The 14549-nt window shown below is 35.5% G+C and overlaps 1 protein-coding gene and 2 pseudogenes across 1 annotated transcript; all 3 read right to left on the minus strand.

Annotated features, from left to right (window-relative positions):
• Positions 1 to 2691: 2691 nt before the first annotated feature.
• On the minus strand, positions 2692 to 4257 carry LOC118628677 (annotated as a pseudogene).
• A 572-nt stretch (positions 4258 to 4829) lies between these two features.
• Positions 4830 to 5771, minus strand: LOC118627484 (annotated as a pseudogene).
• Positions 5772 to 7641: 1870 nt separating this feature from the next.
• Positions 7642 to 8598, minus strand: LOC118628997 (olfactory receptor 10AG1-like). The gene has a single exon (XM_036260092.1). It carries the CDS (start codon positions 8581 to 8583, stop codon positions 7642 to 7644), a length of 942 nt encoding a protein of 313 aa, XP_036115985.1. The 5' UTR covers positions 8584 to 8598.
• Between the last annotated feature and the right edge of the window lie 5951 nt (positions 8599 to 14549).

Here is a 14549-nt window from a genome sequence, read left to right on the forward strand (position 1 = left end):
ATGGTTTGTGGGCCCTAACACAAATCAATGCCATGTGACAAATAGTGTTGTATGTTTTTAAAAAGTCTACTGAATTGAAATCATTCTGGTGTTATCTTATCCTACCTGTATTCTTTCATTCAAAATTATGCTGATGAGATTCCTCCAGGATGTTGCCTTGTGATGCTAATTTATTTATTTTCTTTGCTGTGTCGTATTCCAGGGAACCACCTTACTACATATTTTTTGTCAAATCCCAAATAATGATACATTGATCATTTTCATACAAGCTTTGGGTATACATACTTTCTCATTTCTACTGGGTACCAAACTAAGAATCAAATTTTGGGAACAGCTATGACAAAGAATTGCCATACAATCTTGCACAGTTGAACGTCAAGTCTGACTCTGTAGTTGTTTGACATTCAAACAGGTAGTTGCTATTACTTTTGTGACTCCTTTTCATTTTAGCTCTTCTTTAGTTGATTCATGGTACAGCATCTACATATAGAAAATGTCTAAGTGGTAAGTAGATAAGTAGTTTAAGAAAACAAACAAAAAACCAGTAACCAGGACCCAGACCAAGAAATAGAACATTATCAGAATCACTAAAGCTTTCTACTTCCTCCCTTCTTTTTAATTATGTTTATTTTGTATATTAGACTTAGATCTTAAAATAGGAGCTAAGATGTAGATGCAATCTGACTTTAAATACATTTTATTTGTCTTATGGGAGAGCAATGTGCTAGCTGTACTTCTGGGATTGGCACTCTTCTCTGCTTGGGCATGAGTCAAACTCAGGTGCATCCCTGCCATGTTGCTGTTGAAGATAGTACCTAGTTCATAGGTAAAATTTCAAGTCATGAGTTAGTATAGAGATATAACTACAAGAAGTATCTCCTATTTTTTTTCCTATTCTTTCTCTATCTCTATATTTCTCCTATCCTGTCCCAGACCACCCTAATGAACAGAGGAAGCTCATTGTTCTATTTGGGCTTCCCCAGCAATCTGAAATGTTCTCACTCAGACATTTTACAGGGTATCTAGATAGCCTTAGGTATTGAATGATTTCTGGTTTGTACAATTGTGGCAAACTTTTAAGGGTGCCCTTGCTTCTTGTATGACCCTTCAAACTCATATCCTTGCCCCTGTTTATTAAACAAGTCACTTCCAGAGATTAGATCATCAGTGAAGTAGAACAGAGCCATGTGAAGTTGTCAAATACCTTGTAAACACCCAGATAAGTGCTGTTTGGTTTAATTATTTTCTTAACTATTTATCTGTATGTCTTTAACATTTCCTTACTTTTAACATCCACAACCACTTTATGTTCTTGCATAGAAGATACAAAAAATAAATTCAAGGCACATACTAGAACATCAGTGAATTTTTCTTACCCTATATGTAATACAGATTCAATAAAAATTAACATTTTTGGTATTTTTTTTTTCAGATGCTATGCTGGTGCTTGGGTAAAGAGATAAGATGCACAGTACTGAATCTCAAACTATTTAGGACCCCATATGAAAGGTAGTAATTTAAGAAACAGAGTCATAGAGTCAACAATGTTCTAAAGCACACGGTGGTGTGTGAACCAAGCTCAGAGCGTGTTGGAGGGAAGGAAAGCCCTGGAGGAAGTAAATGAGTTGTGAATTGCAGCACAGGAATTGACTCATGAGGCCAGTCCCCTTTGCTCTCTATACCTTAGCCACAGTGGTCTTCATTAAACTCTTTACATCCCAGAGAAATAACATGGTCCTGTCCAACTCAGGGCCTCTCTAATAGCTGATCCATCTGCCTAGAATGCTTCTCTAGCTACTTAAAGCTCTCAATTAACTCCTACTTATCTTTTAGATTTCAGATAATTGTCTTCATATCAGGAAGCACATTCTAACTTCCTTCACTATATTTGAACAATGTGCTTTGAAGTGTCCAGGTTTTTAAACAATATTATGGCAAATAGTTCATTATAAATAATAAGAATGATTATTATTACTATTATTTTGTTGTTGTTAATTCTCACCTTAGAAAAATTTTTCCAGTGATTTTAGATAGAGTGGAAAGGAGGGGGGGAGAGAGAGAGAGAAAGAGAGAGAGAGAGAGAGAGAGAGAGAGAGAGACATTGATGTAAGAGAGACACATCTATTGGCTGCCTCCTGCATGACCCTAACCAGTCTATTGTCTGCCTCCTGCATGACCCTAGCCAGAGCTAGAGATCAAACCCACAACCCAGGTATGTGCCCTTGACTGGGATTTGAACCCGAGACCCTGCGGTCGGAGGGCAGACACTCCAACAGCTGAACCAAACCGTGTAGGGCTGGAATGATTATCAATATTTGTTACTTCCACTTGATAAGATTCATTAGTACTAAAGCTACTGGATTCACCATGAAATAAAAAGCACATAGGAGTGCAACAGACGTTTAGGAAACTCCCAATAAATTTCAGAAAATTAAATTAATGCACCAGTAAAAGATTGATGAAATACAATATTTGGTAACTAGAAGTCCAGAGCTTTCCCACAAATAGGAAGTAACACATATAAATTTAAGACATAAAATGCAGCATGGAGTATTTAGGGAATGACACATTTGGGTATAGGTGGAGTATTATATAAATAGTTATTGGATCACACCACATTAGTAAAAAATAGTTTGATTTTCATGGAATATAGTATATTCAACACTGGGAGAAATATGTACATATAAATTTTCACCACTTTTTGTTTCTAAGTTTTTCCAAGGCCTCTTTCACTTCCTTAGTCTGTAGGCTATAAATCAGAGGGTTTAGCACAGGAATCACAAAGTGTGCAAGACAGTCGGGTCATTTTGCCTTGATCTAGGAAGTAGGAAGAACTCAGCCTGAAATACATGAAGAGCAGAGTTCCCTGGGAAACTGTTACAACAGTTAAGTGGGAGGTGTAGGTAGAGAAAGCTTTGAATCTCCCCTTAGCACAGTTGATCTTTATCACTGTTAAAAATCATATAAGACAGAAAAAGTCCTGAAAGAATAATCTGTTCAGTGAAGCCAAAAATAGTGACTATCACCAACTCATTGACCTGAGTATCTGAGCAAAATAGCAGAAGGAGAGGTGGGTCATCACAGAAGAAATGGTTAATCTCATATGACCCACAGAAACATAGGTGGAATATTAATGTCATATGTACCAGAGCATCAGCCATTCCTACAATGAGCAGGGAGCACACGCTGTTGGACACCTTGACTGTACAAAGCAAGGATTTGCTAATGATCTTGTGCCCATCACAGGCCATCACTGCCAGCAGTAGACCCACAGAATCTGCAAAGGTGCAGAGGGTCAAGAATGGAAGAGTGCAGCCATAGAAGGGAGTTGACTTCTCCTTGACAATAAAGCCTACCAGCATTCTGGGTCCAATTGCTGTAGAATAGCAGAGGTCACTGAAGAAGAGGTGGCTGAAGAAAAAACACATCAGTGTGTGCACTCAGAATAAACCAAAAGAAAAAGAACATTACTAGCATCTCAGAAACTGTTCCCACACCCATCACAAGTTGATGTCCAATATGATAGATCAGTTTGGGTGTTTCTGAGGTATATAGCAGTCAAATCATATAGATTTTACATGTTTATGTCTGTTTCTTTTTAATATTATGTTTGTAAAATTTCTCCATGCTGTTGCATGTGGAGGTAGTTCATTAGTCCTCATTGCTATGTTGTTTCCCAATGTACAAACTTATCATAAAGTAATTTAATGAATCTAGAGCAAGGGTTGGCAAACTATGACACATAAGTTTCATTGGAGCTTTTAGGAAACAAGGGCAAATCTCAGTGGTCATGAAAAAAAGTTTATGGCTTACAAATCTTAAAATGTACACCACTTAACACTTTAAGAAAAAGTTTGTCAATTTCTGATCTAACATGTTTTCAGTTTTATACTGTGGCAAATAACTGAGTGGTGAATATTTTGTGTATGTCTTTAGTGAACATATTAATTCATTTCTCTTGGGTGTAATTCTAAGAATGCTATTTTTGGGTCATAGGCTATACAAATAATTAACTTGTATGAAATGCTTAAAAGATGTTTGTAGTATTCTCAACATTCACTCAGTTAACTATGTAAAAATCAATGATGTGGGTACTAAATTCCCTCCATTTTACAGATAAGTTAACTGGAGTATAAATAAAGTAACTTGTTCAAAGTGCCACTCACTAGCTAGGTACAGAGCTGGCATATGAACCAAGGGAGTCTGTCTTCTCCTCTCATCCAGTAATCTACCCTTGTCAATGGATATTCTACACATGAACACACACACACACACACACACACACACTTCTCTAAGGTATTTACTATATCCCTTAAGACAACCTGATACAACCCACTATAGCATTATCTTTAAAGAAGTAATCACTGGCCCTGGCCGGTTTGGCTCAGCGGTTGGAGCGTCGGCCTGCGGTACAGAGAGACCCGGGTTCCTTTCCCGCTAAGGGCACATACCTCGGTTGCAGTTTGTCCCCGGCCCTGGTTGGTCGTGCGGGAGGCAGCCACTGGATGTGTCCCTTCACATCGATGTTTCTCTCTCTCTCCCTCCTGCTCTATCTGAACAAAAAAAATGGAAAAATGTCCTCGGGTGAGGATAAAAAAAAAAAAAAAAAGAAGTAATAACTGAACAGTAGTTTATTATTTAGCAGCAATTTAAAAACTTTTAATTTTTTTCCTTTATGTTAGAGTTATAAAATGTATTTGACTATGTGAAAAACAAGTATTTGGAAAAAATTCTTGGGAGAGAAATTGTGTGCGTGCTGGTAAGGGTTTTGCCAGTCCCCAGTGAGAGCTTGTAACTAGGGAATTAGATGAGTATTGGAATGCTATATCTCACGAGGAATGTACCTTCAATCTATGGCTTTCTTAGTGGCATCTTTTACATTTTTATTTCTCCAAGTACAAATCAACAGATTCAGCACTGGGACGATTGTGGTGCAGAACACTGAAATAAATTAATCAGTGTTGGGAGAATACAGGTAGCTGGGTGATGAGTAAATGCAGAGAAGGATCCCCTGACAGATGGCCACAGAAGGCAGCTGAGGCACAAGAAGAGAAGGTCTCTCCTCTCCCACTGGAAGAGTGGATCTTTACGACTGAGAGAAGGATGAAAATGGAGAAAATGATAATGATGATGAAACAAATAATTTCCACTGAGCTGCCATATGTGGAGGGAAGCCACTCTTCATTTGGTATGTCTGTGCAGGATGGCTTAAGCAGGGGAGAGAGATCACACAGAAAATGCAGAGTAACATTTTTATCAGAGTACTTCAGAATAAGTGCAAGGATGTGTGAACCAAGGAACTCATGTTGCCTCCAATGTACGACAAGACAGTCAACCACGTACAGATCTCCCGAAACATCACAACCGTATACAGTGAAGGGTTACAGATAGCGACATAGAGATCGTATGCCATAGCAACCAAGATGAAGGATTCTGTGCCTGTGAGAGTGAAGGAAAAATAAAACTGTGAGGCACAGACATAATAGGAAATAGATTTGTTCTCTGAGAGGAAATTGACCAGTATTTCAGGAACAATGACTAAGGTGTAACAAAGGTCTACAAAAGATAGATTGTTAAGAAAAAAAATACATGGGGGTTTGAAAGCATTAACCAATCCTGATTAACATCATCGATCCAATGTTCCCCATTAAAATCATATCATATAATGTCAGAAACGTGAGGAATAGGACAATCTGCAGTTCAGGGCAAGACGGAAACTCTAACAGAATAAACTCAATCACCAAGGTATAGTTACCAATTATAGATTCCATATTCTGTGTAGTTTTCTTTTTATGAGAAGTCTAACGTCCTAAAATGTCTTATTAATGCAAAGAAAAAATAGGTATGATTATAAAGTTATCTCATTGTCTCAACAAACACACAAACAAGTAACGAAATAAAGAAGCCCCGCCTACACTCCCTTTCAAATACAAACTCTGAAAAATGTATTTCAGAAATTAGGAGCTATTCAATTTTAAGTTTGCTAGTTTTATTTTATTTGTTTGATTACTGACTCTTCCATTGGACAGCTGGCTCCCTGCAAGCAGAGATCACGTCTGATTCTGTTTACCTTTATGTACTCCAAATATAGCACTATGGCTGGCCCAGAAGATTAAAAAATGTAATGATTTAATTTATAGACTGATAATAAGAAAAATATATGAATATATATAATTACAAATAAATTTACTTATAGACTAGGCCTTGGAATGGTAATTATAGAATGATTTGGTCTTTCTGTTCAGGATTTAACAGGTAGTGGTGTGCTGTAAAGAGGAAAGAGCAGATGAGTGGTGTAATAAAACATATGCTAATTAATTGCTTTTTAAAAATATAGAGTAAAAGTGATCTTAATGAAATGCAGTCTGAGAACTTCTCAAAAATGGGAACATTATGTTTTAATAATATTTATTTATGGGAATAGATATAAAAATTTCTTAGTAAAATATTAGTAAATTAGATCCAATGCTATAGAAACAGATAATACATGACCAAGAATAATTTATTTCAGCAATTCAATGTTAATTAACATTTAAAAGTTAATTAATTTATTTAACCATATTAACAGATTAAAACAGAACTGTCATAAGATTATCTCAATAGAGGCAGAAAAACAATGTGACAAATCACAATAAAAATAAAATATCTAACCATTATGATGTTCCTTATTCATAATGAATACAAATTAATTGTTTGCTTTGTACAATTACAGAAATAATTCATGTTTATTGTAATAAACTGCAAAATATCTGTAAAAAAAGAAAAAATAATAAAATGATTTACTTAATTATGGAAATAATAGATTTCCATAATTAAAATGGATAATTATATCTTTATTGATCATTTCTAATATGTGTGTCTATGAGGTATGTAAAGTATGTGTGTGGTATCTGTGTTTTTATAAGAGGTACTTTTATAAACATTTATTTCCTTTTCCCTAGTTTTTCTATTCCAACTATCATCTCTAGAAAATATACTTAAAAATAATAACTTGCAAACATTCCTATGACTACTTCCAATGTCTCCTTACTATATGCAAATATTTTAATAATAGTGGTTTTATTATATCAATGGACTGTATTATATAAAATATTTAATTTGATATACACACATAACCTAATATTCACTAGTATCATTGTATGAACATCATTTATAAAACCACATTCCTAACAAAAGGTGCATTTTTCTCTAAAACAAAAATTATCTGTAGAATCATTGCTAAGCCTATATATATATATATATGTGTGTGTGTATATATATATATATATATATGATTTTAATTAATGTTCCATTACCAACCTGGTTTTAAAAATGGCTGTGACAACTCTATGGAAATGATTTCCAATATGTGCTATAACAGAGACTACATTACACTTGAGTCTATGCCATTGAATCTCGTCAAAATTCTTACCGAGGAGGAACATTTCACAATAAAAATATACAATTCCTGAAAAAGTGACGTGCTACTTGTGGATACATACATAACTGTATAACAGAAGAAAGAAAAGCCTCTCATAGTTATAAGTACATTTTACTTTGGAAATGGATAAATTGAGTTTACGATACATAGCTGTTGAAAGTATATTAAAAACCTATGAGACATCAATTGCTGTAAATGGTTTCATTTTGAAATGAAGTGAATTATTTCCATAGAAGTTTTTGCAGTGCCATTATGACATCCTTGTTCCTTAGACTGTATATCATGGGGTTAAATAAGGGAATTATGATAGTGTAGAAAAGAGAAAGCACTTTGTCGGTTCCTGCTGAGTCTTGAGTCTTGGGTCTTAAATATGTGATAATACCTGATCCAAAGAAGAGTGCCACAACTATAAGGTGAGATGAGCAGGTGGAGAAGGCTTTGGCCTGACCTCTGGTGGATGGCAATTTGAGAATCGTAGAGATGATTTTGCCGTAGGAGAGAAGAATCAGTAGAAATGGAACCATGACAAACAACAGAAAAACTATGTAGACGATCATTTCATTTACAGAGGTATTCCCACAGGTCAACTTGAGTACTGGGGGGATGTCACAGAAGAAGTGGTTGATGAGGTTAGAACCACAAAAGGGCAGAGAGAATATCTGGAATGTCTGCCCTATTTGGACTGGAACTCCACTGACCCAGGAGCCAGCTACCAGCTGGACACAGACCTTGTGGTTCATAACTAGGGGGTAGTGCAGAGGGTTACAAATGGCCACATAACGGTCATAGGCCATTACAGCCAGAAGGAAACACTCGGTGGTTCCCAGCATAAGAATCCAGCACATCTGTGTAGCACAGGCAACAAAAGATATTGCTCTTCTCTGGGTCCAAAGATTGGTGAGCATTCTAGGGAGCGTAACGGATACATAGCAGATTTCCAAAAAGGAAAAATTGCCTAGAAAAAAATACATGGGAGACTGGAGAGCAGGGTCCAGTTTTGTTATTAGAAATATGGTGCCATTGCTTATCAAGATAATGATATAGATGATTAAGAATAATCCAAATAGAAACCCCTGGAGATGGGGAACTTCAGCAAAGTCCAGGAGAATAAATTCCATCAATGCAGTTAGATTTTCCTCTGTTATTTTTTCTGGGTGTTTCATCTGTGGAAAGAGGACATTTACTGTGCACTTTTATGTCTACCTTCATAGATCAGTTCCTGTTCTTTAAATTATATCTGGATATTGAGGTTCGTTTTCATAACCACTGCACTTGTTTCTAATTTAAGAATGGTACTATTAAAATATTTCTCATTTTCTCAGTGTAGATACTATGATTATCACTGTAAAATTCTCTGAAATTTCTGTTAAGATCATTATTTGTACTTTCTGAATACAGACGTGGATAAACCAAACTATGTCCTGCTCAGCACAGACACTGGAAAACTTGTGAGTTGTTGAAGATAAATCCACAGCTTTGCCATATGATCTCACTTTTAATGAACCACATTTCTTGACAATCCAGCTCTGTCCTTATTATACAGTTTATATTATTAAATAGTTTACAAAAAAGAGAGAATATTTTATTGCAGACAGTGGAATAAAACAAAAGATTTTTTAGTAGACTACTGAGTGGGGAATATAAGAGAGTTTTATTCTGGAAAAGTTGCCTGTAGACACAGATTCAGACAGAAACAGGAAAGAGTGAAACCCTGGGAAATAGGAATGGTCTGGAATGTGTGTTACCTGTGTGTATGTGTGTGGGCAGGGGGAGAGATACATTGCCTGTGATATTCCTGCAGTGTATCTATTACCCTCCACTACTTTTGCTGTTTCTTAAAAAAAGAAACACACATTAGGTAACCATTTCTAAATTCCCTTTTAAAAAGTAAAGATATTGAGACTCGCTAATAATGGATACTTTGACCATTTACAGAAAGGTTTTATGATTGCTAGGTGTTTTAATTTATTGGCCTTGAGTTTGAATCTCAACTCCAAATCGGTGTGAAATAAAGAAATTGATGAAATGTTCAAAGGTTAGCTTCATTATTCGTGATATTTAATAAAATCATATTGGTACAATAGCCTATTAATTAATCTGTTGAGTAGTTAAGATTTTATAATTATAATTATGAATATGCTATTATATTTTTTAATCTTTAGTCCTCAGGGTTGTATAACACATTGCTTAGCAAAATTGTACTTAATAAGTTTTTGAGTTGCTTGTTGCTGATTAGATTTTCCATTCTTTTTTTTCTTTGGGGCCAGGACTAGAGTAAGGTAGTGACACCCCGTGGGTACAACACTTAAGAGGCGCTCACTCATCTTCAGGACTGGCTGATTCTGCATCATACAATCCTGAAAGTATGTTCTTCCTTAGATATTGCATCGCAAGCATCTCTTGACTCAAGATTGGACCCAGCCCTGCCTTTCTTTTCTTTGTCCTGGTGTGTTTGAATCATGTCCACCAAACATAGTGTAACTATGGTGTCTTGGATAAGCAACATATTCCTCCCAAGATAGACAGGATTTGAATTATAGCTTCCCACTTGCTAGCTGTGTGATCTCTTGCAAGCTGCTTAATTGCCCTGTTCACTTCAGTTTGAAATAGGCTAACAAATGTATAAATACTTAGGATTGTTACACGAATGAATTCATTTACTATATCCAAAGCAAGTTGAAAAAGTCGCCGTATTTATACAAATATTTCTAAATTATGGCTGTTATTGTTATTACAAACTAATTTTTATTTTTCTAAACTTTACTCTCTGTTCTAAGCTGCATGAAAAAATACCCTCCAATGTACTTTTTCTTTTTATCACATGTTTAATGTGAGAAATGTCTGAGACCTTAAGCAATCATCACAGTGTTATAAAATTCTCCACAAATATTTTTTGCTTATATCTAATCTGTAGACATAACACCAACATTGCACATCACTGTCCAGCCCACACTGTTGCCATCTGGATACTTCTTTTAATGCGTTTTCTTTTACTATCACTAATGATCCAAGAAGCAAGGACTGTGACTTTTTATACTTGGGAACAATATAGATCTTAGAACATGCCTAATTTCAACACTAAATAAAACACCAAACACTGTTTAAGTGAAATCATTATTCTTAAAAGGGTGAAAAAAGTAAATATACAATGTAATAAAATTCTAATTATTATGTATCACATTTATTAATGGCAGTACTTAATATAAATAATTTAACCCTTATTCCTTGAATAAAATGACTTCTGGTGCCAAAATATATATATAATGTCTAACTGTACAAACCTAATTTTTGGTGACGAAGTCTTAAATCTATAACATGAACTGTGTAAGATTTATGGATTTTTTTTGTGAAGAGAGCAAGCAGAGATTTACTTTTGTGCTCTAACAAAAATATCTATTTTGCTCTCCTTTCTTGTAGATGTTTAAGTTCTCTATAATCAGGGGAAATAAAATTCAATGTATAATAGTTTTATTTTAAATTCCAGTCTTCATTCTTTGAAAAAATTTAAATAATGAAGGGAATGTGTACAGTATTCGAAGTTGTTAGATATAGGAAGCTACCCAAGCTTCAGCTGTATTTATATATTAGATATAAAATATCATATTAGCCCTGGCCAGTTTGGTTTAGCTGTTAGACCATCAGCCTGCGGTCCAGAGAGACCCGGATTCTGTTCCCACTAAAGGTACATACCTTGGTTGCTATTTGTCCCCAGCCCTGGTTGGGGTGGTGCGGGAGGCAGCCACTCGATGTGTCCCTTTCACATCGATGTTTCTCTCTCTCTCTCTCTCCCTTTCTCTCCCTCCCACTGTATCTGAACATAAAAATGGAAAAATATCCTCGGGTGAGGAATAAAAAAAAAAAATCATATCAAACCTTGCAATTAATAAAACTTAAACATTTTTTTTTATCCTCGCCCAAGGACATTTTTTCATTTTTTGTTCAGATAGAGTGGGAGAGAGAGAAAGGAAGTGAGAGAGAGAGAAACATTGAAATGAAAGGGACACATAGAGTGGTTGCCACCTGCAGGACCCAACCAGGGCCGAGGACAAACTGCAACCGAGGTACGTGCCCTTAGCGGGAACCGGACCCGGGTCTCTCCACCGCAGGCCAACGCTCTAACCTCTGAGCCAAACTGGCCAGGGCTTAAACATTTCTGTATGTTAAAAAGTCTGTAATTTGTATTACATTAAAACATCCGTAATTTTATCTTTTTTCCTGTGAAATAAATGTTCTTTGGATTTTCTAATGGTTAGAGTTCATTTCATGGATTGTTTTATTTTAAATTTCCTATTACAATATCAAGCTGAATACATAAATATTATACTTATTTGTTACATTTGGCTTAAAATAAAGTTTTCTATAATTTTACTTATACCTCGAAAATATTCTTCAATATTACAGTTTTCAGTATTTCAAAGTGATTTAATATCATAATTTATCATTTCATTGTAAATTTTATTTAAAGGAATTAGAATATGTAGGAGTTGCTTTAATACAAATTTCCTACTATAAATTAAATAATTTAAAATTTAAAAATATGAACTGAAGCTTAGTATCCTATTAAGTAGTTCATAGTTACCTTTTTTATTTGGGCTGCTGCTGATTTTTCTTACTATAGTAGGTTTAATATTTAAATGAATGTAGGTGAAATACTTTTTTCATCAAAGATATCCAAGCCACCTTTCAAGTATTCTGTTCTTTATATATATAAGGTGCTCTTTAAATAAAAGTAGTCATGTCTACCCCAGGGATCTCTTCCATCTAGCACATTAAAAATTTTAATTATACCTTCAACTTCTAATAAAATGAGAATTTGGCCTAAGTCCAGTTGAGATGATAGAAAAAATGCCAAGCAAACAATTCTGGGACACATTTTTGAAAACACTTTTATTGTTAAAGAATCTTCGCGTAGCCCTGGCCAGTTTGGCTCAGCGGTTGAGCGTCCGCCTGCGGGCCAGAGAGTGTTGGGTTCTTTTCATGCTAGGGGCACATACCAAAAAAACAAAAAACAAAAAAAAAACCAGAATCTTGGCTTGGGATCAATTTCTATGACAAAAATTAGATGTTGCTTCACATTATTTAGTAAACAGTGATTTCTGAGGGTTTATGCTTATGAAGGGAAAACATGTACAAGGGTAGAACCCCTACAGTCCTGTGATACCGGAGGGTGACTAGGAAAGTTTATCACAAAGTATCAGGAGCCCCTTGCCATAGAGGAAACCCAGAGAGGAGTGAGTGGTGGGAGGCCCCAGGCGAACCCATGTGCACACAGTGGTGCTGAGAGATGGACAGCCGGGGCGCATGCGCACCGAGGAGCAGCCCAGCTGCACTGGCTTCCTGAGCCTCATAGCTGCACAGCACAGGTCGTGCTCAGAGAGAGCGAGCCGCGGATGCCACGGAGTATCAATCCCAGAAAAAGGCTCCAGCACAAGTGAGAATGTATCATTTAATCAACTGAGCTTACCAGATGCGCTAATTATGGAAGTAGAAAATATATGCGATTGGGACAATTTAGCACTCTTTGAGGAAAAAAGAATAAACTTTTAAAAACACTTTATGCTCCAGCAAGAATAACTCCAAGTAATGCACCTTTAAAGATTTTAGAGAGTGGAAATGATAGAAATATTCTATGAAAGAAAGGTTTCTATAATTTTGGAGTAAGGAAAGTGTAACTCTAACTCAAAATTTATATATATTTCTATTCCTGTAACTATTTCACTTCCGTTTTACATCAATACCCCTTACCTCCATCTCATACCCCAAACACTATTGGGGTTTCTGCCTGAATCTTTGCTACCCAAATAGCTATTTTTGTTTTGTTTTTAATCTCAAATAAATGCTGTTATCTCTCACTTTGGCTTTTTATTTTTAAGATCAATAAAACCTGCCTTCCCCCCAAAAATGAATAAGGTGGTTTGGAAAATAGAGGTTAGAAAGAAAAGAAGTATGTGTTTTAAAGCAAATAAAAGTACAAAGAGAAAAAAGATGACAAAGAAACGAGAAATCCCATGTTGTATACTATCTTAACTCTACCATTCTTAATAAGAAAATAACTTCTAAAATATGTTTTGGGGAAAAAAATGATAGACTTAATCTCTGTTAAGTCAGTATATATCTTCTTTTATAGTGAGCCAAAGAAGCATATATAAATAAAGATAAACCAGTATTTTGCTTATTAAAAGGGATTGGTCCAAATAAGTTTCAGTCATTTACCTGATTAATTATTAACACAAACCTGTTGTACTTATTTAGGGTACTATGATCTCCGAAGTATTTTTTTTTAATTTATTCATTTTTAAAATTAATTAATTTATTTTTGTTACAGATTCCCCCCCAACTGATTCTCCCCTCCCCCTCTCTCCCTACCCTGTCCCCCGCTTTGTTGTCCATGTCCATTGTTCATGCACACATGCATATAAGTTCTGTGGTTCAACTCTCCCCCATCACCCACTCTCAGTAGATGAATGGATAAAAAAGCTGTGCTACATATACACAATGGAGTACTATGCAGCTGTAAGAGAGAAAGATCTCTAATCCTTTGAGATGACATGGAGGGACCTGGAAAGTATCATCCTAAGCGAAACAAGCCAAACAGAGAAAGACAAGTATCATATAATGTCACTTATTTGTGGAATATAATGAACATAACAGTCTGAGGAATGGGGTAGTCCCAGAGACGTGGAAGTGACAATCCCCAGAAGAGGGGGTGATCTCCGAAGTGTTTTAGCATCAATTTCATTTTCAATTTCCTGTATTCAAATTTTCAGCTTTGATTTGAGTGCAAATTTTGACCTGAAATACATCTTCTTTACATGGTGAGTATCTGTTGCATCTTGAATCTCAGAGATCTACAGCGTTCTAAAATAAATAAAAAACATCAATACAGAAATCAAAGTGACATAAAAAATTCACACTTTCCCAGATTTAGTTATAGTTGCTTTTTATTCCTGCTCCATAGAACAGTTTAAGTACATGTGCTTTTGCAGGTATATGTAAGAAACCTTTGTTTTAGAAATAATTGATATTATTTTCTCAAAACTGAAACTCATGTCTCCTGGCTACAATAACAGCAGCAGACATTATGATATGCTGTGTCCGGTGTCGTTCTACTGTGCAGACTCCATCGGTT

This window comes from Molossus molossus, unplaced genomic scaffold (genome assembly GCF_014108415.1).
Source record: "Molossus molossus isolate mMolMol1 unplaced genomic scaffold, mMolMol1.p scaffold_m16_p_13, whole genome shotgun sequence".
Lineage (NCBI taxonomy): Eukaryota > Metazoa > Chordata > Mammalia > Chiroptera > Molossidae > Molossus > Molossus molossus.

Excerpts from the sequence above, each read along its gene's own strand:
- LOC118628997 (XM_036260092.1), bottom strand. The coding sequence starts at position 8,583 with ATGAAACACCCAGAAAAAATAACAGAGGAAAATCTAACTGCATTGATG.